At 42.0% G+C, this 22671-nt stretch overlaps 1 protein-coding gene across 7 annotated transcripts in view; it reads right to left on the reverse strand.

Annotated features, from left to right (window-relative positions):
- The window catches only part of NTRK2 (neurotrophic receptor tyrosine kinase 2), a 197183-nt gene extending 175361 nt beyond the window's left edge, over window positions 1-21822 (reverse strand). For all 7 annotated transcript variants that reach the window (XM_058043676.1, XM_058043682.1, XM_058043677.1 and 4 more), the window contains exons 1-3: window positions 21559-21822; window positions 2658-2732; window positions 2368-2439 (exon numbers count right to left, since the gene is read on the reverse strand). In XM_058043676.1, the coding sequence (XP_057899659.1) occupies window positions 2368-2439; window positions 2658-2732; window positions 21559-21767 (356 nt within the window). In that variant the 5' untranslated portion in view covers window positions 21768-21822. The remainder of the gene's footprint in view (window positions 1-2367; window positions 2440-2657; window positions 2733-21558) is intronic.
- Window positions 21823-22671: the final 849 nt, after the last annotated feature.

The following is a 22671-nucleotide window of genomic DNA, read 5'->3' on the forward strand; positions in this document are numbered from 1 at the left end:
AGCTCACATATGTACAGTGATACTTTTCCCTCAAGTAGTGACTTTGAGAGGGTGTCTCTGTTCTATTCAACAGTCAGTTTTCTGAAAACTTGTTTACCTGCATAAGTTTTGGTTAAAAGCAAACACTGGAGACAGATGCTCTCTGTGACTGCATGAAACTCATTTCCCTAAGGCAACAGGGGAAAAAAGTCTCTCAAGAGGATACCAGTTATCACACTTTCTGTGCAGTCTACCTGCCCAGACAGCTGGAAAGGTCTTCCAAAATTCTATTGATCTTTCTCCAAACTAAATTCATTATTTCTCACATTGTACTCATGTTCATGGAGAGAACTGATTCCTTTCCTCATCATAATTGCTCTTCTTTTAAAGATAAGACAAGCATAGAAGCATAGAATAGTTTCAGGGACCTTTAACTGTGATCTAGTTCCAATTCTCCAACGTCTTCAACTACACCAGCTTGCTCAGAGCCCCATCCAATGTAACCCTGAATGCTTCCGGGATTGACGCATCCAGCATGTCTCTGGGCAACCTGTGTCAGCATTTCATCACCCTTACTGCAAAAAACTTCTTCCTTATATCTAATCTAAATCAACCTCTTTGATTTTCAGACCATTATTCTTTGCCCTATTGCAATGATGTATGTTCCTTTTCAATTTTCTCTTTATTGCACTGAACATACCCAGACTCTGAGCCTCCTTATATTACTTGCTTTACAAGCTTCTTTTGGCTCCACTGCTCTTCTCTGTAGCATCTTTCAAGATGAGTAGATTTGGTGTCCTAATCTATATACAGTATTCCAATAGATTCCCTCAGAGCGGCTAATGCAATGGGGAAAAGATGTAAAAATGTAACACAATATTCCTTTCATCCCAGACTTGAATTTGCTTTGTTCTGCCTCATTGCACAGAGAGAGAATCCCACTTCTTCTCCAGCAGAGTCACTAAATCTTCCTCTGCAAATATGCCCCTCAGACAGCATGTTCTTATTGCATATTTCCACAGCCAGTGCACATCCACTTGGCTTTATGGAGTTTCATAGTTTACAGTCATAATTCACTGAGCAACTGTTACATGGGCAAACACTTGAATTTACTCTGGAACATACTTCCTTTATATTACCAAATGATTACAGTAAAAGCTCTTTATTAATGATTATATGAAGTGATATAAATTTCACAGGCTCACAAGGCCTGGTTCACACTCCTCTGGTGACTGTTCCCTATTAAGGATAGCAATTACTGTCTAGACAGAAACGGACATTCACGTCCACTTCCTTACACAAATTAATTGCTTTGTTTAGAAAACACCGGTCAGAAAGTGATTCCATCTCATGAGCAAAGCAATCAAATAAAAAAAAACCCCTGTGTTCCTTTCCACAATTCTTTCCTTTTCAAGGAAGTATCTTACAAGGCCAAGGTTTGGCATTATGACTTCCCAGTCTCACTAGGATAAGAGCAAAGCATTTGGTTAAATGTCAATACAGGTTAGTGTTCACCTATTGAAGATGTATGGACTAAAGCAGGCACTTCGAATATCTAGCTAAAACAAGGTACTTGTGAGAAACTGAGTCACTCACATGATCTCAGTGTTTTACTGGACTAGATCCAGTTTCCCATGTAAGTAGAAAAGTGAGCTACTCTATGTCTGTCGCAAACAGCAGGCACAAAAGTTGTAGAAAGAGAACTTTTATCAGTTCATCCTGCGCTAAATCTAAAGCATAACAAATCTAGGAAAACACAGTCAAAAAGCTGTACAGGTACAAATTCTGCATCCTGTAGGTCATGAACTACAAATCACATTTGGGTGTGAAAGAAACATCATTCCTACATCTGCTCCGGGTGCATTAGTTCTGATCTTGAGTGAGTTTTCTAAGTGAATCACGCCTAGGACTTCAGTTCACAGTTCTATCACAGTCTCTCTGGGCACATACAAGCATCAAAATATTGGATGTTCTCCACGCATGCATCTCCTGCACTGCAGCTGCTAAAATATGTTCAGCTCATCAAATCAGACTGGAGCTAGTCAAAACCATGTCACTGAGTGTGATGCACAGTGTGGACATCATACCCTCAAGAGACACAGTCTTTGGGCTACATTACTTATCACAAAAGACACAGTACACATCTAGAGATGGAATAATGAAGTGGATGGTCTTTTCCATAAAAACATTATGTTTTCATGATCTGCTGCTTCCTTACTACATATGTCTTATTTAAGGGCAATTAACAATAGAAGACCATTCTAAGTCTGTCTTGTTAAAATGTTTTTAAATTAAGCAAGCGGTAAGAGATAGAAATAAATTAACAATAAATAAATTAACATGAGTTGGGTGGTTATGACTTAGAATGCAGACACTATTCTTACTCACATGTATTGTAGGTTCACATTTTTCACAAATGCATGACGGGACACGAATCTTAGGCCTGAATCCACCACAGTCCTAGGAAAATAAATAAAACTATTAAAATGTTTAATTTAAAATATGATGAAAAGTGTAATGAAAATATTAAAAAATTAAAATAAGAGTTTGGATTAAATCTCTACAAGGCTGAGCTGCAAGATTTACAGCTTTCCTCAGTAACGCACAAAGTTAGACATACATGCTTCTATAAAAGAAATACAGAAGAAGTAGTTGTATAAAATGTATCTCATACTCACAGATTTTTAAGTCCAACATAAAATCCAACCTCATTGTCATTGATACTTTCCAAATTTGGCTGGTTTGCGATGTAACTGTTGAAAAAGCAAAACAGAAAGAAGTATATAAGTGAATCCTTCCTTGACTTTCTGACTGTTCAGAAATCATGTACTGATGTATGGAAGTCAGTTATGATTGCTGACCTACTGTAATTAGTTCTAAGTCCTAATTAGACCAGCTGCAAAGCAAAAGTGCTCCTTAAAATCTTCCTTTTTAAACCTTCCGTTTAAATGGTACTTTGTGGGACAAGGGGGACATTGTTACACAGGGGAAATGAAGAAAGCAAGTCAACCTGAAGGCCAAATAAAGCCGCACTGCAATGTCACCATTCTCCAAGACACGTGTCCTTACCTCATGGATTTAACAACAACAAAGGGGACAAGTTTAAAGGTAGTACTGGAGTTATCCCCACTTATGAAAGACAATTGTACTTCCCTAGTCTTTTCCCTCATGTTGTTAACTTAATGAGTTCTTTACACTTATTTTTTCCCTGACACAAAGTAATTTCAGTTCTTTTTATGAGGTGTGTCAACGGGAAAATTGAGAAAGGAAAGGTTGTACTTCATGCTATACACACAAGCAGAAATTAAGAAACAAGAAACTGCTGTATCAGACTAAAGTACTGAGTCCACTCACATATCCTTAATATCTGCCTAAAAGGATGTGGGCATGCAAGCCAGTCCTTTGTATGATGACTGCGTGAGATCTATGAATAGCCAGTGACACCCCACAGACTGGAAATTAAAATGCTCACAGCAAATGTATCATTACTTCTTCTACAGGAAGAAAAAGTTTCACAGTAGAAATCACACAATCCAGGAAGAATAAATCAGTGGAAACTGCAATTTTTCCGGGCAGAAAAGTATGCCTGACTTAAGGCATGCCTTGCTAAAGAGTCTACACATTTCAAAATATTAGCCCAGTCTCAGAAAAACTTAAAGAGAGACTACATGTGCTGTCACATGCATCACAAACTAACCAACTATGCAGGTTCTCCTAAAATGAATTAGTCTTTCTTTGTTAGAAGAAAACTTTTCTTCATTCAAAGCATTTTTTAGAATTTATTTAAAGGGAATTCTGGTGAATTAGTAAGAAGGTAAATTGCTCTTCCAAAGGCAATTCATGCACCTGAGCTGGTGCATGGATTGCCTTGTTAAGAGAAATTCGTTGTGTTTCTAAATCCCAACAGAAGCCTGAGAATCCCATAAGTTGGGTTGGGCTCTCCTCCAAAGCTGCCATGCTGACTTGGGCTATGCTCTCACCCTGTACCATGAAAAGTAAAAAGTTTCCCCTAATGGCATCCATTGTCCCTTGGGGAAAAGAAGGGCAATAAAAAGAATGCATGATGCTAGATGGAACACATTACTGCAGCATCATATGACATTGACTCTTCTGCAAGACTTTTCAGAATAAGATTAACAAAGTGTATCCATTAGAGTCCTTTGTTTTTCATGTTTCCTTTCCTGAATTTTTAAGACAGAGTAATTTTATATTTCAATATACGTGAATCTATTTTCTTTGGTTAGGGTTTTTTGTGGGTTGGTAAGTTTACATATTTTGCCAAGTAATAGTGATGAAATAGTATATAAATATCTACTAATTCCTTCATCTAAGAGTCCGGCAAGTCAATGAACATACTTCCTTTAAAGATGCCCTGAAGAACTCATTTTTGAGTTAAATATCATTAATCTTCTCTGCCACTTGGACCTCATAAATGCTAAAATAAAGTTATGCAAGTGGTTTCAAAGGTATCTTCCTCATCCTGTCCTCAGTTATCAAACACCAGTAATCCAGTCAAGGTCAAACAGAGATAGGGAAATCACATAAAAGCAGGAATTGAGGAAAATGGATAGTGAAACACAAAGTGTGAAGAGACTCAGATTTAAAGAAAAGAAACAGAATAACCAGTTGCACTAGCTAAGAATTAGGCCGTCAAAAAACCCCAAAAAACAACATAACCAACAAGCAAAAACCCCCCCCCCAAAAAATAAAAGCAAAAAAAACCAAAACGCAAAACCTGACAAACACTGCCAAAATGCAGACCCATCACTTAAACACACATATCACCAGTCCAAATGCTAGACTGCAATTTTAATCACATAAATATTTAACCAGAACCACTCACTACAAGTAACTCCAGAACTTGACATATCTTACAGTGTTGCACAAAAATTTGTTAGTGTATTACATCCTGTGTTAAGCCTCAGTATAAAATAGTTCAGCTCTGCTGAAGCCAATGAAGCTTCACAATTTACATCAGACACAAATCTTAGTATGAGCACACAATCTACATAAAGAGATTTGTACTAGTGCATCAGGGAATAGTCCAAACAAATTATATTTGGGAAACAGTAGTATGAATTTGTGGTATCTTCTTTCCTTCTCTTATTGCATGCCTTAGAAGAAGTCCTAGGTGGGGAAGAGCAGGGCATTATTTTCTTGGAGCTGGTTTGAGCTGAAAGAACCAAAAGAAACAATTGCTTTTCCACAACCATACTGGTTGGGACCCAGAAGAATTTTCGTCTAAGCAACTAATTCAGTAACTGCTCTGCAATACATTTTATGCACTCAGTACACTAAATGCACTCTCAGAACACAACAGTAAAGCGAAGTTCACGCACTTGGAAATCCTTGAAGAAAGAGTGGAGAAACATAATTTACCATTAGCAGGTCGCATCCTCTTACTCACTTAACAAGTCCGTTTCAAGTTAAGCCTTTGCAGCCATGTCATAGCAGTGAGAAAGAAAAGAGTAGAATGATGTAGCTGTACCCTATAAGGGGAAGTTGCTCTTCTGTTTAATTTAGAGGGAGATCTGAAATAAAACCTCTCCCTAACTGAAGTCTATTTTTACCTTCTTCACAACTACTTTACCTTAATGTTACTTATCATCAAACATTAATACTCTAAAAGCTTTGACTTGCAGTGGGCGACACTGAGAAATGTAATTTGCCTGCCTGCCCTTAAGAATATCAACCCTATTCTTTAACGGAACATTTTTACTGTAGCACAGAAGAAAAACATACTGACTCACAGCTGGCTGAAGTCACGTGAAGAGCTTGGAAGCTCCCACTGCGCACCACAGCACTGTTGCACTGCCAGAACCTGGCTGGATAGCACCAGACAGGCCACACATATCAGTTCACAAATACTGGCTGCCACCTCGAAATCAAGCCCTTAGCTGCCTACAAAGCTATTTGCTTGATTATACTATAGCATTCTGCATCTCCTTCAATGAGTAGTCAGTAAACAATAATTGTCTTCGGACGCTTAATTTAATCTCTCCATTGTAAACTACTGAATAATTCTAAAAAAGGGATTCAGAATCACACACCTAGGTTGCACGTTGCAGCCTACAACAGCATGTTCATCTCGCCACACTTCAGCAGCTACTGAACAACGTCACACACTCACACTTCACCACCATCACATTTCGGAAACAATAGTTTTAAATCCTTATCTATAAGAGCCAGCTCCTCCAAGATCTCCTTTGAGAGGGTAGTCTTCACTTATGCTCATTATAAAAATGAAAGGATACAGATTATGTTTAACATCAGTGAAGCAACTTCTGAACTGCAAAAGCATGAAGAGAAAGTGGGTTCTGATCTCTTTAAAGCCATCTAGGTTATTTAATGTTCCTTAGTAATTTAAAAACCGGATTCCACACCAACTTTCAAATCTTTCCCTTAACCTGAATATAAAAGGCCAGCAGAAATATGCCTTCTTAACTTACTTACTCTATTTCCTCCTCCTTAATGTATGTTAAGGTATACTACTCCATCTGGAGCTATAAGGACATGTTGGAAAAAAACTAGCACATGCTAGTCTTAACAACATGGATGCAAGCAAATAAACTGTAGTGCAGCTCCAGAAGTATTTTTGTTGCCAAAAAACTTCCTTTATGGGAAATTTATTTTCTTAACACTCAAAAAAATAAATCAATTATATGTCTAGCTCTAGGTTGTACAAAAAAAAAGAATTTAAAATTAATAAACACTCATTGGTGAAATGAACTGAACTCTGAACTCTTGAAAAACTTTTTATTCCAAGTTGTTTTTTCACTAAGTCTTTAGAGGACAAAGGCAGCACACTTCAGACATTGAACTGTCAGTAGAATAATTACTATTTAATGACAGGTCACTTATGTCCCTAGTCTAGACTACTGTGAGAGCTGTATGTTAATATTGGGAATTAAACATTGCAATCTTCCCTGGTGCCATATCTTCTTACAAACTCAAATGTGATACCAAGTTCTTTAAAAGATGAGCTAAAACTTAGAGGTATTTTCAAAAAATGCAGACTGATTCATTATTATGCATTAAGATCATGTAAAATTTGTAAACTTGATACAATACTTAATGAAACCTGGCATATTGAACTGGGTTACATTTGTAGCCCCTCTGAAACCAAGTTTAAAATAATGCTGAAGTGGCACAGACTCACAGTTGGAAAATGAAGCCCAGAGCTACACAAGTTGCATATCAAGAATGTCAAGTTTCAGACAGGTGTAGGCATCAATGCTATAATCTCTGCTCAATCAAGAAATCTTCCTGCATAGGAACAAGCTTCCTATGGAAGGAAGGAATGGCCTAACAAGCAATGAGTGTGATACAGACACCCAAATACAGCAAATATTCTACCAATACACAAGCTTACTCCAATTATTTTATTCTATTTTGCTTCCTCCATCTGGTAACATAAGTATGAGATTTAGTGACGATGACTTCAGGAAGCAGAAACTCTACTGCTAGAGGAGCATGCCATAACTCAGGAAAGATGCAGTGTGTCACGACCATCCGCGGTGGACCTACCTAACACTCAGAAATTTTACCAGTGCTTGACTCCTCCTTTGGCTGCCCAGTGTCTCCTGACAAATGCTGCAGTGGTTTTTTGGTTTTTTTTTTTTTTTTGTTTGTTTGTTTGTTTTTAAACCGTGAATCACCCTGTGTTTCACAAAGAGTGAAAAACTGGTTGCCACTATCACAGGTTCCCTAAGGGCTTTTTCCTCACATTTAGAGTATTTAACCACAAGTCACAGAAGAGTTCAGGAAATAGCTCTCCACGTGCCAGTACAGCAGCTCTGGAGACAACATAATTAGCTCTGGGATCTTTCTTCAGAGACACAGGCATGCCCATTTTTTCAGCAAATCCTGCACTACACGCATCCCAAACTCAGGTAATGCATTGTTCGGGACAATCTGGAACTCAACATCCCACAGGCAATGTCAGAGATCAGTTAATTTCAAGAATTCCCTGTTCTTGATGTGTGGCTGTGTCAACTGCCAGGAGGCAACAGGGCCCCGACATTCTGTGCCACAACAGTATACTATTATCCAATTAGCAGCAAATAGCTGCCACTGCAAATTGATTCTTCAAAGCCATCATCTTGAACAATTAGTGCCAACCCACCAGTTTAAAGCAGAAGAAAACAGGAATTCAGTGGAGATACCAATCTTGTTTTGGCACTCCAGGAGCAGATCTGTGCTGTTGCTTATAAATACAGCTGCCCAGAAAATGGGAAGTCCATGCCTGGATTCTCCTCAGAGAGCAGACTATCAAATCAAGCAAACTCTCAAGACATTTCATGCAGCTTTCCAGATTTAAGACTTATGCTCTTGATGAGCTCCGTCTTCAGAATTACTTTCCCCCAAATGCACGCAGAGCTTATTTAAGTATTTTCTCCATTTAGAGACCTGTCCTCCCCTTTGAGATCCCCAAGTCTGTACAGTTGATATTGCATCAAGACATGAATTTTTGATGTTTTTCCAGGAATACGTGACAGCTACAGACACGTTTTTTCCTTAGCAAAGGTATTTTGGAAATGTTGATATTCCTTTTTAATGTCAGAAGGCCAAACAATGACCTATTATTCTAAAAGACATATCTTAATCTCTGACTTATACTTAGCTTCAAAACACATTTTTATCCCCTGTGTATGAAATAATCTATGCAGATTGCTAGGATGAGGCTTAAACTGCCACACAAACCCTTTATAAAATATATGCTAAAAATCACACAGTAAATTAACATACAAAAGGAGAGTAGTGAAGGCGGCTTTCCATTATTTCTCAACAGAAAGCAGCCATAAGACTAAGCTTTATTATTGTTGTTGTTGATGATGTTATTATTTCCTTGCAAGGATGAAAGAACATCTCAAAGGAATGAATAAATAAGTGACAGTTCTTTCTCCTGCAGAACCACCTAGTCTTCAAAAATAATAGTAGTAATGCAAATACTCTCTTTTCAGCACTTGCATACATGATCTCTATGGCTGTCACTGGCCTTGATGCAAATGAGAATGGAAAAACATCCATTGCACAAGAGCACAGTAAGATTTCAAACAGCCATCCCTTATATGCATCTTTCTAAGTCCCTCAGTGAATAAAAACATTAAAGCTGCTTGGTTGCTGTCAAAACCTTGGAATTCTCTTCCTTTCAGGTGCCCGTACTCAGACAGTGACTTTCTGGAAAAGATGTCTTAGGTAGCTGCACATCCTTTGGAATTAGATAGCCCTTCTGACATACATCAGTATCCCCCACAACGGTCTTTTTCTGTCTCTGGGTTCTGACATATTCAGTATTCTTTGACTCTTTCAGTCAACATAAGACATTCCTTCTGAAATCTCCTCTGAAGTCAGTCTTCTCCCACATATACAATTCCCACTGTTTGACAATAATATTTGGTTTTATTCAGTTTAAAATTACTGGCTGTTAGAATATCAAATACTCTAATCAATCTGCTCTGGATCATTGGATCACCAAGACATATATCTGCACCTGCTACCCCATTTAATGTCTCATTAACTGCATGCAGTGGATTTCATGCCAGATACAGATCAAAAGGCAGTACTTCCAAAGAGTGGAGTGAAGATGCAAAATTTAAAGCCCTCTACCCAGGAAAATCCATCTATATCCTGTTCATTCATTACATTTACTGAACAATTTGACTCCTGACATCTCAAAACATAGTCGCCTTTCCATTAGCCAACAAAGAGTTTCTTTCTTCTGTTTTCATTTAAGTCCTGAGAGCCTTCATATGGTCATAACCTCTACCCCTTTTCTGTGGAATTATTTCATAGAGAACCCAACAAGTAGATCTTTTTCCATTCTGCATATGATGCCATCTGCTGCCATGGTTCACAATTGGTTTCCTAGACTCCCTTCCAAGACCTGTGAAACATCTTCTGCAGCCCTAATCACAGATCTGTGTCTTCTCCAAGACATTCTTGTCTTTTAATGAAAAACATACATGAATAGAACTTCACATTATGTCACTGAAACATTCCAAAAGGGTTATGGGTTGTCCTTTTCACGTTTACGTCACCCCGTCTAGCATCAGAATGGGTTGCCACTTTCTGTATGATGACACCAATCCTACCACTTAAATTTAGCCTTTGCATTTTTTCAGAGAACGTTTCAACATCATTTGTTGATGCATTCTTCAGATGCACCTTTCAGATGCATTCTTCACAACTTCACATTTATGAGCTCTTCACAGTTTCTTATTTTACTTTATCACATTTATTTACATTATAGTATAGTCCACTTTTCAGTGTAGCAGGCCAAGATTTTGAATTCATAGCTTCTTCTATTAGCATTATTCCACTTGAATCCTGTTCTTCATTTAATAGAAGTAGTTTCTTATTTGCACTGCATGTATTAGCATAATGATGTGTTTATTACACTTTCTGCACAATTGTCAGAATCCAGAATATTTCTAATACTTGTGCTGACTGCCACATTGCTGCTACTGTTTCCTTTCCACATTCCTGTACCAGGCCAGTTTGATTTTGAGCAAATTCTCTGTCACAGTGGTACCCCCAGACAACCATCCTGTGTCTTTGAGTTTTCTCTTTGTATTTCTGTTTGTGACATATGCAATGCTCCTTCTAGACTGCAATCAGCTTGTACTCATAAAGCCTGCTCATGGCTGTATTTGTTGCTATACTTTTGAAGTAAGGAAAATACTCTATTTTGTAAGCATTTATTTTAGTTATATATTACATATTATGTATGACTTAGTACGTATTACACATTATAGTTTCAAACCTTAGATCAGCTTCTCTACCATTGTGCCTTCAAATGAAACACTTACCCTGCATGTACCTCGTTCACAAGATGACATCTTTAGTTAGTCTCCAACCTTCTTTACTACCTCTGAAAAGCTGCCTTCTCCTCACCACCACTACTTTCACAGCATTCTTCATTTACTTTTACAGCTTTTGTCCCTGCCACTGCTTATGAGTGGAGTAGTACTTCTCTCATCTTCCAGCCTGTTTCCGCTTATGATTCCCATGACTGCACCCCAGTACCAGACACACCTTTCAGCATTCCTCCACCCTACACATCCTCTGCAGCAGTGCCCCTGGCCCAAGACATAGGTGGTGATAGTGAAGTGTTCACCTGCAAATAATTGATAGATTGGTGTTTTGATGATTACTCCAACTGCTGGGATGCTCGCCTCCTAAAACTTTAATTTTAGACACTCAGTGTGAAGGGCAACACTGCTACAAGTTAAAGTGTTCATTAGAACTCATGAGAACATGCAGAAGAGCTCTAAAGCAGGCAAAAACTCTGCATGTAACCAAACCATGCAACAAAAGGCACAACTGCCCTGTGTCGATACAGACAGGAATGCTACGAAGAGTTGGGAGAAATGCTGGGAGTCTTTCTTCCACCCACACCAACCTCTAAGGCAAGAAGTGTCTATTTCTGCACCTGTGCTACCTTCATATCCCCTAAATGACATAAGCCCCAGACAACAAGATAGTCATAGCACACAAACGATCCAGACACTTGCAGATGTCTATACCAGAAGTAGTATCCAGCATTTGTATTTTCTACTTAGGTGGCTTGATGCTGCATGGATTTATGTCAATTCAAAATGTTTGTAATTTTGTAATTTTGTTATATTTGTAATAATGGCAAAACCATCACCAGACAGTCAAGGGAGGGGATTGCTCTGCTCTACTCTGCACTGGCCTGCACACCTTCAATATTGTCTGCAGTTTTGGGCCCATGATAAGAACGATATTAAACTATTGGAGACCATCCAGAGGACAGCAACAAAGATGGTGAAGGGTCTTGAAGGGAAGCCATATGAGTAGCAGCTGAGGCCACTTGGTGTGTTCAGCCTGGAAACTAAGGACAGACCTCACTGCATGTACAAGTTCCTCATGAGGGGAATAGGAGGGGCAGACACTGATCTTTCCTCTGTGGTGACCAGTGACAGGGCCTGAGGGAATGGCCTGAAGCTGTGTCAGGGGAGGGTTAGGTTGGATATTGGGAAAGGATTTTTCACCCAGAGGGTGTTTGGGCACTGGAACTGTTCCCCAGTAAAATGGTCACAGCACCATTCTGACAGAGCTCAAGAAGCATTTGGACAATGCTCTCAACACATGGTGTGACTCTTGGGGATGGTGCTCTCTCAGGGCCAGGAGCTGGACTCAGTGATCCTTGAGGATCCCTTCCAACTCAGCATATTCTGAGACTCTATTATATGTGCACAATAGAGTCTTAGAAAGATGCTTACTAACTACCATCCTAAACTTAAAACTCTTAAAACATACGCTTATGCACATTACATAGTTAGACCCACAGAGTCAATAAAACTGCTCCCAGCTGGAGAGTAAAGTATATACGTTTACCAGGTGAAGATCACTGTATGCATAATATGTTCCAAAATCTGTTTCTAAAAATTAGAAGAGGCAAGACTGGAGGGGAGAATAAGCGATGAATAGGTAGTAGACCATTCACCCACTTAGTGAGTGAGGAAAAAAAAAAAAAAGACATGTTTCTATGAAGTTGAAGACCACAAATTTGGAGGAAATGCTGTAAATAATGCTCCAGCGGCATCTGGGGCACCAGATTCAATTTCTTTGATTCCCTAAGGAAACATGATTCCAGCCTCTCAGAAGATACCATATTTACAAGCCATCTGAAAGAGGGCAATCTCCACCTTACCTGTTTGTGCTGTTCTCATTTTGGCTGTAATTTAACACTCAGTGAAGCAGGAGCAGGACTCAGCTGTCTCACTACACAAATACATCACAGCTTCTTAGCTAAACAGACAGTCCAGCTGTCTGACCCAAAAGCACATTTGAATGTTCTATGCCAAAGAAGGCAACTCAGACAGGAAGAACCAAGGCATTCCCACATCTGTACGCCATACAGGAACAACAGTTAAGATGCTCACATGCAAGACCTTGGTTCAGACCTATGCTCTGCTTCTAGCAGAGCAGTTCTTCACATGCATGCTGAAATGGTACACCTAGTACCACAAAATCAGTTTGCCCCACACTATGACCCTGCTTGCTAAAAGGAAGATCTTGCTTTTGTCCCCCACCCCAGTGAGCTAAGTCCCCAGTGTTTTCTTAATAGTCAGTGGGGATGGAAGGGGATAACTGCATGGGGTAATTTGCAGTGCAAATCTAATTTAGCCTCCTGAATCACTTCCTGGAAGAGTGTGGAGAGTTGCCTACTTCCATTGTGGACAGTAGCCAGCTGAGTTAAGTGCCTTAGCTACAGAGCTAGTAGGGAGTTGCCAGATTTTAAATGCTGAGGCCTGAGACAGTCCCAGACATGATTAGCAGGTCCAGCACATGACACCCAGAGCACATGCTGTGGGAAGGTCTTCCAGTCCATGCCCAGTAAGTCTGACATGCCCAGGACGTGCACATGATTTATCCGCATATGCTTGCCACGCTGTCTGGCATTCAGAAATCCAGGCGGTCCTTGCAAAAGAATGGGAAGTCACACCCTATGCACTCTTCACATGAATCTTGCTGCACAATGTGGGGTAGCCATGCTCCACAAGATACCTGCTGAACACAGCCTTACTTAGTTTTACAGGCATGGTTAGGAAATTAGAACGGTAAAACTAATTTCATTTACATATAAAATGGGAAGATTTCTTTTGGTTCACCTATCAAACCAACAGGAAAAACAGGTAACTTTCCCAGCCTCAACTACAGCTCTGTGGGCAGATCCTTTCATAAGAAGCTCAGAAGTGTTACCTTTTCACTGTTGTCTGTTTCAGCAGTAGATTGAGTTTGATTAATTATTTGCCTTCCTTTTATTTATACATCAGACAACTATACAATGAACCATATATCCTCTACGAGTACATAGCAGGAGCTGTAACTTTTTTTTTTGCATGAGGAGCTTCATTCCAAAGCAAAATTATCTAAAATGTTGGAAAAGACTCCTGCCTGAAATACTCAACCATAGCTTCCCCTTACCTCAACATATTTTATATTCATACAGAACAAAAACACATGAAAGGCAAAAAAACCTGCAAGTCAAAAACACATCAAGTAATCGAGCAACAACCGCCATCTCTTCCAAACCTTAAAAAGGCAGGAAAATGCCTGAATCAAGGTTCCTTTCATCCTTCTCGTACATACTCTAAACTATGCTGGTGAAACACTAACTCCATTCATTTTTGTCACTGACTTTACATAGGCCAGAATCCCAGCCTCAGCTTCCCCCTGAAACAAAAAGCATCTAACTACCTTGCAAGATCAGGACTAGTTTGCTTTAGCAAAGTAAAGTTCAAGTTACACCACTCAAAGATTACAATCTCTCAAAGTGCCTCTGAAAATACCTTGGACACCTTTGGCCTGCTTCCTTCCATTTTATCTTATTTCTGAAGAAAAAAAAAATCTCATTACTTCAGCCTTGTCTAGGAAAAAAAGAAATTGACCTGAAACCTGAGCTCCAAGAATTTATCCTAACAATGAAAATACAACACAGAAACATATATAGCTGAATTGGTATTAAAAATATTTACATTTCAGCTGTAGCCTCTTACCAATGCAGGTAATATTCTTAGAAGAAAGTAATAACAAAAGTAAATGCTGAATTTCCATGGTGTGGTTCCTTTCCAGTAAGTCCACCACAACTGTGCAATGTGATCATGACATGATTATAGAGTTCAGCACCTTGCATGGAGGAAGCAGGGCCACAAGTGAGATTGAAATCTTGGATTTCAGGAGAGATAACTTTAGCCTCTTCAAGGATCTTCTTGGAAGAATCCCATGGGAACAGGCCCAGCACAGAACAGGGGTCCAAGAGAGCTTATCAATAAATATTCAAGGATCACCTTCTCCAGGTTCAAGACTAGTACATCCTGATGAGTAAGAAATGGAGCAAAGAGGGCAAGACACCTGCATGGATGAGCAAAAAACTCCTGTCAAAAGCAAAGCACAAGCAGGAGATACACAGGAAGTGAAAGCAGCAACAGGACACTTGGAACAAATAAAAAGATGCTGTCCTCGGGGGATGCATTCACAAGGAGCTGAGGAGGAGCTGGCAGACACACTAGCGGGGCTGCTTGCAGTTGTCTTGGAACAGTCATGGCGATCAAGAGAGGGTGTCTGAGGACTGGAAGAAAATAAAGTCACGCCGGTCTTCAAAATGGGCAAGAAGGAGGACCCAGAGAAAAACTGGCCAGCCAGTTCCACCTTGATCCTTGGAAAGTGCCTCATTCTGGAGGCCATCTTTATCCATATGGATGCCAAGAGGGTGATCAGAATTAGTCACCATGGATTCAGCAAAGGGGAATCATGCTTGACCAACCAGATTGCCTTCCATAATGGTACAACTACCTGGATGGATGAGGGCTATTGTCTACCTCAACTCCAACAGGGCTTTAGATCCTGTCTTACATGATATCCTCATAGGCAAGTCTAGGAAGCATGAACTAAATGAGTGGACAGTGAGCTGGATTGAGAACTGGCTGAATGGCAGATCCCAAACACCTGCAATCAGTGGCACAAGGTCTATTTGGAGGCTCCTCACACGTGGTGTCCCCCACTGGGGGGACACTGGGCCCAGCATTGTTTAATTTGTTCAGCAATGATTTGGAGAAAGAGACAGAGGCCTCCTCAGCAGGTCACTGACAGCACAAAGCTGGGAGCAGTGGCCAATACCCCAGAGTGCAGCCTTGACAGGGTGGTGCAGAGAAGAACTGTCTGAAATTCAACCAAAGCAAATGCAGGGTCCTGCACCTTGGGAGGAATAACCCCAGGCACCAGCACAGGCTGGGAGCTGATCTGCTGGGAAGCAGCTCTGAGGAGAAGGACTTGGGGGTCCTGGTGGACAGCAAGCTGTCCGTGAGCCAGCAGTGTGTCCTGGTGGCCAGGAAGGGCAATGGTGTCCTGGGGTGCATTGGGAAGAGCAGTGGCCCCTCTACTCAGCCCTGGGGAGGCACATCTGGAGCTGTATCCAGTTCTGGGCTCCTCAGGACAAGAGTGGCATGGACTTCCTGGGAGAGAGCAGCTGAGGGCTATGAAGATGATTAAGAGCCTGGAGCATCTCCCATACATGGAAAGGTGGAAGAAGTTGGGCCTGTTCTGCCTTGAGAAGAGATCACTCAGAGGGGATCTTGTCAATGGATGGAAGTATCTGAAAGAACAATGTCAACAGGACAGAACCAGGCTCTCCTTCGTGATGCTGAGCAATAGGACAAAGGTAGTGAGCAGAAACTGATGCACAGCAAGTTTCATCCAAATATGAGGAAGAACTTCTTTACTGTGCAGGTGACCAGGCATTGGAACAGATTGCCAGGAGAGGTTGTGGAGCCTCCCTCATTGGAGCTATTCATGAACCATCTGGATTCAGCCCTGTGCCACATGCTCTTGTAGGCCCTTCTTGAGCAGGGAGGTTGGACCAGATGATCCCACCAGTGCTCCCTTTCAAACTGACCTATTCAGTGATCCTGAGATACTGTAATACTACGATTAATAGCTATTAGTAGCTATGCAAAAACACAGAAACTCCATATGTGCATTTCAGGCAGGCAGTAGTTTGTTTTGCCTTTTGCAGTTTCTGAAAATATAGATCCACAATCAACCAGGAATTAAGGTGCATCCCAATTATATATGATCATATATAATTTAACAGCAATGATGTACTACATACATCTGGATGAAGAGATCTTCACAAACATAACAGCATCCTGTAAAAAAGCATATTCACAACCCAAGCAGTAGAAGATTTCAGACCTCTATGGATTTATCTCTCCATTCAAAATGCATGCAAATTAGTCAATTTATACAATCCGCTTTGCTTTTTAAAGGGCAGTTTTTAAAGAGCAGTTTTTCAGAGGTAACAAGCTAAATATACATCTGACATCAACAACATACTGAAGCAGTTTTAGAATTCTTTGCTCCATTACCTGCTACCTTTCTCCTGCTCAGGCAAGGATATCTGGATGACCACCTTAAAGGCCATACTCTTAGACGTTTGTGTAGAGAGAGATGACAAACATGGGAGAAAGAATTGCAATCCGAAAAAAAAAGGGGAGATAAGGGATCTCTCTTTATTTAAAAATGAAAACCAAAATGGAGAAATCAGGTCCATGTTCAGTTACGTAAAATTTTTTTGCTCTACAGTGATTAGAGATCCAGAATATTGCTAAGCTACTTTCTCTGTTACACTTGTCAGCATAAAAATAATGGAGAAAAAATAGAACCTGAGAAATCTGGAAAATGCCATCCTAAAGATATCACAGGCTGCACTGCCAAGCCATATTTTGCCATTAGTATGGAAAAAAATGGAAGTTTCTTGAAAAGAACATGTTCAAGACCAAATCTTTTATTTCAGTATACACATCCCAAACCTTTTTCCAAACTCTTGAGTGACCAAAGATATTGAGGGAGAGACAGTGTTGCTGCCACCCTGCCCAACACTGACTGCCTTCTGAAGGATGACGCTCTATTCCAGCCTCATGAGCTGTTTTGTCTCTGCCTGATTGAGACAGCTTCAGTGGAAACCCTCAGGAGCCCCATCAGTCCTCAGAAACCAGAAGGGCAATGTCTAGAGCAAGACATACAAAAGGTTCCCTGGGAGCAAAAAAAAAAAGAACAAAATTCAGTGCTTTGTGATCCCAAAGTATTTTTAGAGCCTAAAAATTACAAAATTGATTTGCACAGTGCTTACTTTTAATTCACCTTAACCAATTACCCAGATTTTTAAAGGAAGATTTTTTTTTTTTTAAAAAGGACAAATTCCTAAATGAAGTTATTACGTCACCACTGTCCAAAACGCCTTTAATAATTTGTAGCCTGGTGTCTCATGTTTTATTATACAATTCCAAGTCACCAGAAATAACTTCTCAATCCAGCCAAGTCATGCAATGATGCACAGCCAGAAGTTGCTTTGAGGAGGAAGGGGCTAGAGGCTGAGGAGCCTTGCAGACAGTTTTATATGACATTAAATCTACAACAGTCTCAAAATCGAGAATAAAAAAGACTCAAAATACCAACAGCTCTGAGCTTCAATGAATTTAAACATGCTTTTTTTTAGCACAAGCTCACATGACTTGTTAAATAATTTACTCTATAAATTACTTATCCTGTCTTACTTATTAACAATTCTAGAGTGCTTTATATAACTGCATTAGAAATTTATTTTGTGGTTTCGAAATGTACGCAATACACAATCACCTCTCTTTTAATAGGCAAGAGCTTAAAAGTCACCTACTATTTTGTTGGCAAGCAGTTCTTCCTGAAAAACACCAATTAATTTCAAACCTCATTCACCTGAATAATCATAAGTAAACCTATTAATGACTTGATAGCAGAACTGTGAAGCTAGGCCAGGAATATACTTGTACTGCAAGATGTCGCTTTTAAATCAAACCCATTTGAAGAGCCATGTACACTGAGATGCAACAGCAATACATTTTCCTTAATGAGAAAATATTATACTAGTCCTTTTACAAGAAGTCCTGACCACTCTAAAAATTTCTCACTTACTATCCTATTAATATTTTTGCACGAGTGATCTCGACAAGGCCTACTTATTTGCCATTGTGTCTACAATGCATGGATTTTACAAAACTGATAAAGTGATTTTGCTTTTGTCACTCTTGGTCCTTGGTTTTTAATGTATCAATGACTGATACCATTTATCCTAATGCAGAGCCTCACTCTGGAGTTCAATTTGTCTCTAATAATATCAAACTGACCAAACAATTATTACAAGTACAGTCTGTTATGATAAGCACCAATACTTGTTTGCCAGATAAAGACCAGTCCACACCATCATCTTAACCAGCCAGGCATATCTAAAATCTGTCTCATTTACTGTAGTAGAACACTATACAAAAACAGCCAGGAAGGGAAAGAGTGAGAGAGATGACTAAGAAAGCACCAGGCATAAATACTCTTATGCCCTCCCACACCAAATTTCAGCAGCTGGCCTTCATAGGGCTGATGCAGAGGTACCTCTCCATAGATTTGCATGCTGGATCTGAGCAGGAATCAAGAAATAGCTGGATTGGGATGAGACTGCTTATAAACTCTAAAGTACGATCCACTTGTGGACCAAAACAGTGAAGCACCTGAGTGTTAAGTGGTGGAGGCTGCCAGATACATGGTACCTCATCTCTGTTATTCCTGCTGCACCATTCCATCTTTTCCCATTTCTTAAAGCCAAGTGGAAAACCCAGGCTGCCCACTCACATCCTGCCTGCTCAGTGCCATCCATCTGGCCCACAGCCAATCCTCTGCACCACCATGGGTTTCACATCCACAGCCTGACCATGCAGCTATCCCAGCGCTCCCAGTGCCTGTGGCTGGGCGAACGAACTGCGCTCAGGACCCGTGGCCCGGGCGCCTGTGGGTGCTTTGCCTAGCACTGCAGGATGCACTCCTGTCAAGACCAGGACATAACCAACAAGTGCAGGAGTGATTTCAATAGATACTCATTAAATACAGGCAAATAAGTTCTTCAAATTAATTGTCTTATACTTTTTACATGTTATTTATACCAGGAGTAATTCCGCTAGAGACCAATGGAATGTATCTGCAGAGCACATAAAAGAAGAACCAGGCCTGAAGCTACACTGAAGCTAAGTGAAATGCAACACTCCAGTGTCTTAGACCTGTTTTTAGCTAGAATTAAGCAAGATCTATGGTGTTTTAAACAGTTTGACAATCTGTACCTACTGTATTAGAACTGCTTCTGTATGTATTTAGTGTTTAGTGAGCTCACACAATGAAATAATATGACAGCTACTGCAGTTCAATTTTTAATTTGTCTATAAACTAATTAAAGGATCCCCGCATTTTATGTTAAAACACACATGAAAATACCATCTTAAATACGTGCAACAGCATCTCCTGAGAAATCCATGACTCAAAATTATTTTTAGATCACCAAACAAAACAATGTGCAATGTCACAGAATGATACAGTAAAAACCAAAAAGAACTGTGAATAAAATGATGCATTTAAAAAAACCCAGAAAAATTAAAGCCAAAAGTATTAATGTAAAATGACTAGACATGTTTTAGGCTCATCATGGAAGAAAACATATTTACAGTATGTGTTTTCTGTTCTGGCCTTTCAAACCAGAGATTAAATTTGAGACGAAAATTGCTCGCTTACTTCTAAACAGAATGCACTAGATAAAAAGGCTACCAAAGCCTATAAAAATGATCACAGATGCATAGCTCAAAGTAATTTTTTTTTCCTATTTAAGCAATCTACGTAAGCATCTGAATCAATAACAGTTATAACTCAGAAAGACCGTTTCTTTGTCACAGGTCCTAAAAAATCTCCCAGAGGTAGGCCATACGTGAGTAGTAGAAATTAATGCCTCCAGCTTTTCCCTGAGCAAATGCAGGGAAATGCAGCAAATTGACTTAAACGAACTGCAGGAATGTAGCCCAAAGGCTAGAATTTAATCTAAACTCACACCGTATTTCACAGTACTTTTTCATTTCTTTTAAAAGACACAGAAAAACAGAAGCAGGATGGAGAATACAAATAGTGAGAAATCTGTATAGAGTTGGGGCAAATATGCTGGTATCTTTTACATTAAATGTCACAAAAAACAATTCATAAACAGGGGTAGGGAAATACAAACAAAACAGCTTGAGAAGGTTTTCCCGAGATCTATAATCTACACGTCCAGTATCCAAAATTTTTTTGCTCTGCAAGAGGTTTTCTTAGACAATGGATATGAATGCCATGGTGCTCTGAACTGTGAAACTATGCCGGATTTAACACAAAAAGCTGCAGAACTCCCTCATCAAATACTGTCTCCGAGGCAAACGAGGATGGAAGCACCACACGGGAAGGAGAGGAAAAAAACTTTTTCCTCACGCTTAATTAGTGCTCTCTAATTCCCTCCCAATTGCTGACAAGCAGCACTATATTCATTCCTCTGCAGGTTTTGTATTTTTTCCTTCCAGCCACCTCCACTGAGAAGGTCGGAGCAGGTTTGCATTCCTATGGTTAGGATATGAAAGACAGTTTGCTGTCACTTTCTGGCGCATCTCTTCCTTCACTTTTTTTTTTTCTTTTTTTTTTCATTTTTAAAAATATAAAACAGGAGAAATCTGGGGCGAAGAGCAAGCCACCCACCAATACCCTCGGTTCGCAGCGATAAGATGAGGGAACGAAAGTTAAAAAAGAAAAAAAAAAAGAAAAGAAAAAAAAAAGAAAGAAATAGAAAAAACCCTCCGTTTCGTACCGGCTGCCGCCGCAGAGGTGCGGGCTGAGCGGTGCGCACCCCGCGGCAGCAGCTGGGGCAGTGGTCGGAGGCGAAGCCCCGGCCCCGTCCCGCTCTCCGGCGGCCCCGCGGTCCCGCCGCAGCCGGCGCCGACCCGCGACCCGCGACCCGCGACCCGCATCGCCAGCGATTGGGATTCATCACCTAAACGGGCTGGCAGCGGCAGCTCCGGCAAGCCGCGTCCAAATAAAATCACACGGGGCTTTCAGGCTTCCAGCGCCGCATCTGCCCGCGGAGCAAAAGCCTCTGGCGTGGGTCAGTCCCCGCCGCCCCCGCCCGCAGCTTCCCCCGCCTGCTCCGGCCCGTCGCCCCCGCGCCCGGCCCCGGGCCGCACTCACATCTCGGTAACATTGTCGCCCTCGGCGCTCCTCTGCGGCACGGGGAAAGAGGCGATGCCCGGCGACGATCCCGTGCACCAGATCCGCCAGGAGCTGCACCCGCAGGACGCGGGGCAACCCAGCGCGCTCGGCCAGCAGCCCAGCACCAGGCAGCACAAGCCCCACAGCCGCGCCAGGCCGGGCCCCGGCCTCCGCCGCCAGGACACCATGCTCACCCCAGCACTGCCCCGACGGCCTCCGCCTGCTCCCGCCGCCGCCGCCGCAGCCGGGGCGCACGGCCGGAGGGTGCGCAGCCTTCCGCGCCGCGGGCGGGCACCCGGGCCGGGGCTCACATGGGCGCGCCGCAGCCGCAGCCACCGGCGCCCCGCGGCTCGGAGCGCCCCGGGCGCTGCGCGGAGCGGGGGGGGCCCGAGCCGGGAGCCGCGGCGACAGGGGCGAGCGGGGCCTCCGGCGGCGCGGCACCTGCCCCTAGCCCCGCGGGCGGACAGCGGCAGCGCCTGCCCCCGCGGCTGCTGCCGATGATGCTGCAAAACGCGCGGGGCGGCGGGGGCAGGTGGCGGAGGCTGCGCTCCTTTCTGCGGGGGCTCGGGCGGCCGCTGCCCGCCGGAGGGACGGCGAGCGGGCGGCGAGGGAGGCGCAGCGAGCGGCGGCGGCGGGGCTCAGAGCTCCGCGCTCGCCCCTTTATGCACCGTCTCCTCCTCCCTCCCTCCAGCTGATAATAAAGCAGCTCCGGCTCCTGCTCCAGCCCAAGACGGGGAGCTGCCGGCGAAGTGACGTGGGGCTGACGCAGAGAGGGGCAGAAACTCCACAAAATGAGCCTGAAATAAAAATGAAAAAAAAAGACAAGAGAGGGAGGAGGGGGGAGCGGGGGAAAGGGAGGGTGCCGAAGAGCAGATACCAATAGGCAGCCTGCACTTGAGCTTTCAGCCTCGCACGTACATGTACACACACACACACACACAGTCTCATACAGGCGTACAAGCCCCCCGCGGGATGGGCAGCGCGGCGCCGCCTGTGCGGACTGTGTGTCCTGCCGGGCGGACGGAGGCACCGTGCCGAGAGGCACCTGGCATGCCCGCCAGGGCGGGAGCTCGCCATCGGGTGATAAACGGG

This window comes from Melospiza georgiana, chromosome Z (assembly GCF_028018845.1).
Source record: "Melospiza georgiana isolate bMelGeo1 chromosome Z, bMelGeo1.pri, whole genome shotgun sequence".
NCBI classification, from domain to species: Eukaryota; Metazoa; Chordata; class Aves; order Passeriformes; family Passerellidae; genus Melospiza; species Melospiza georgiana.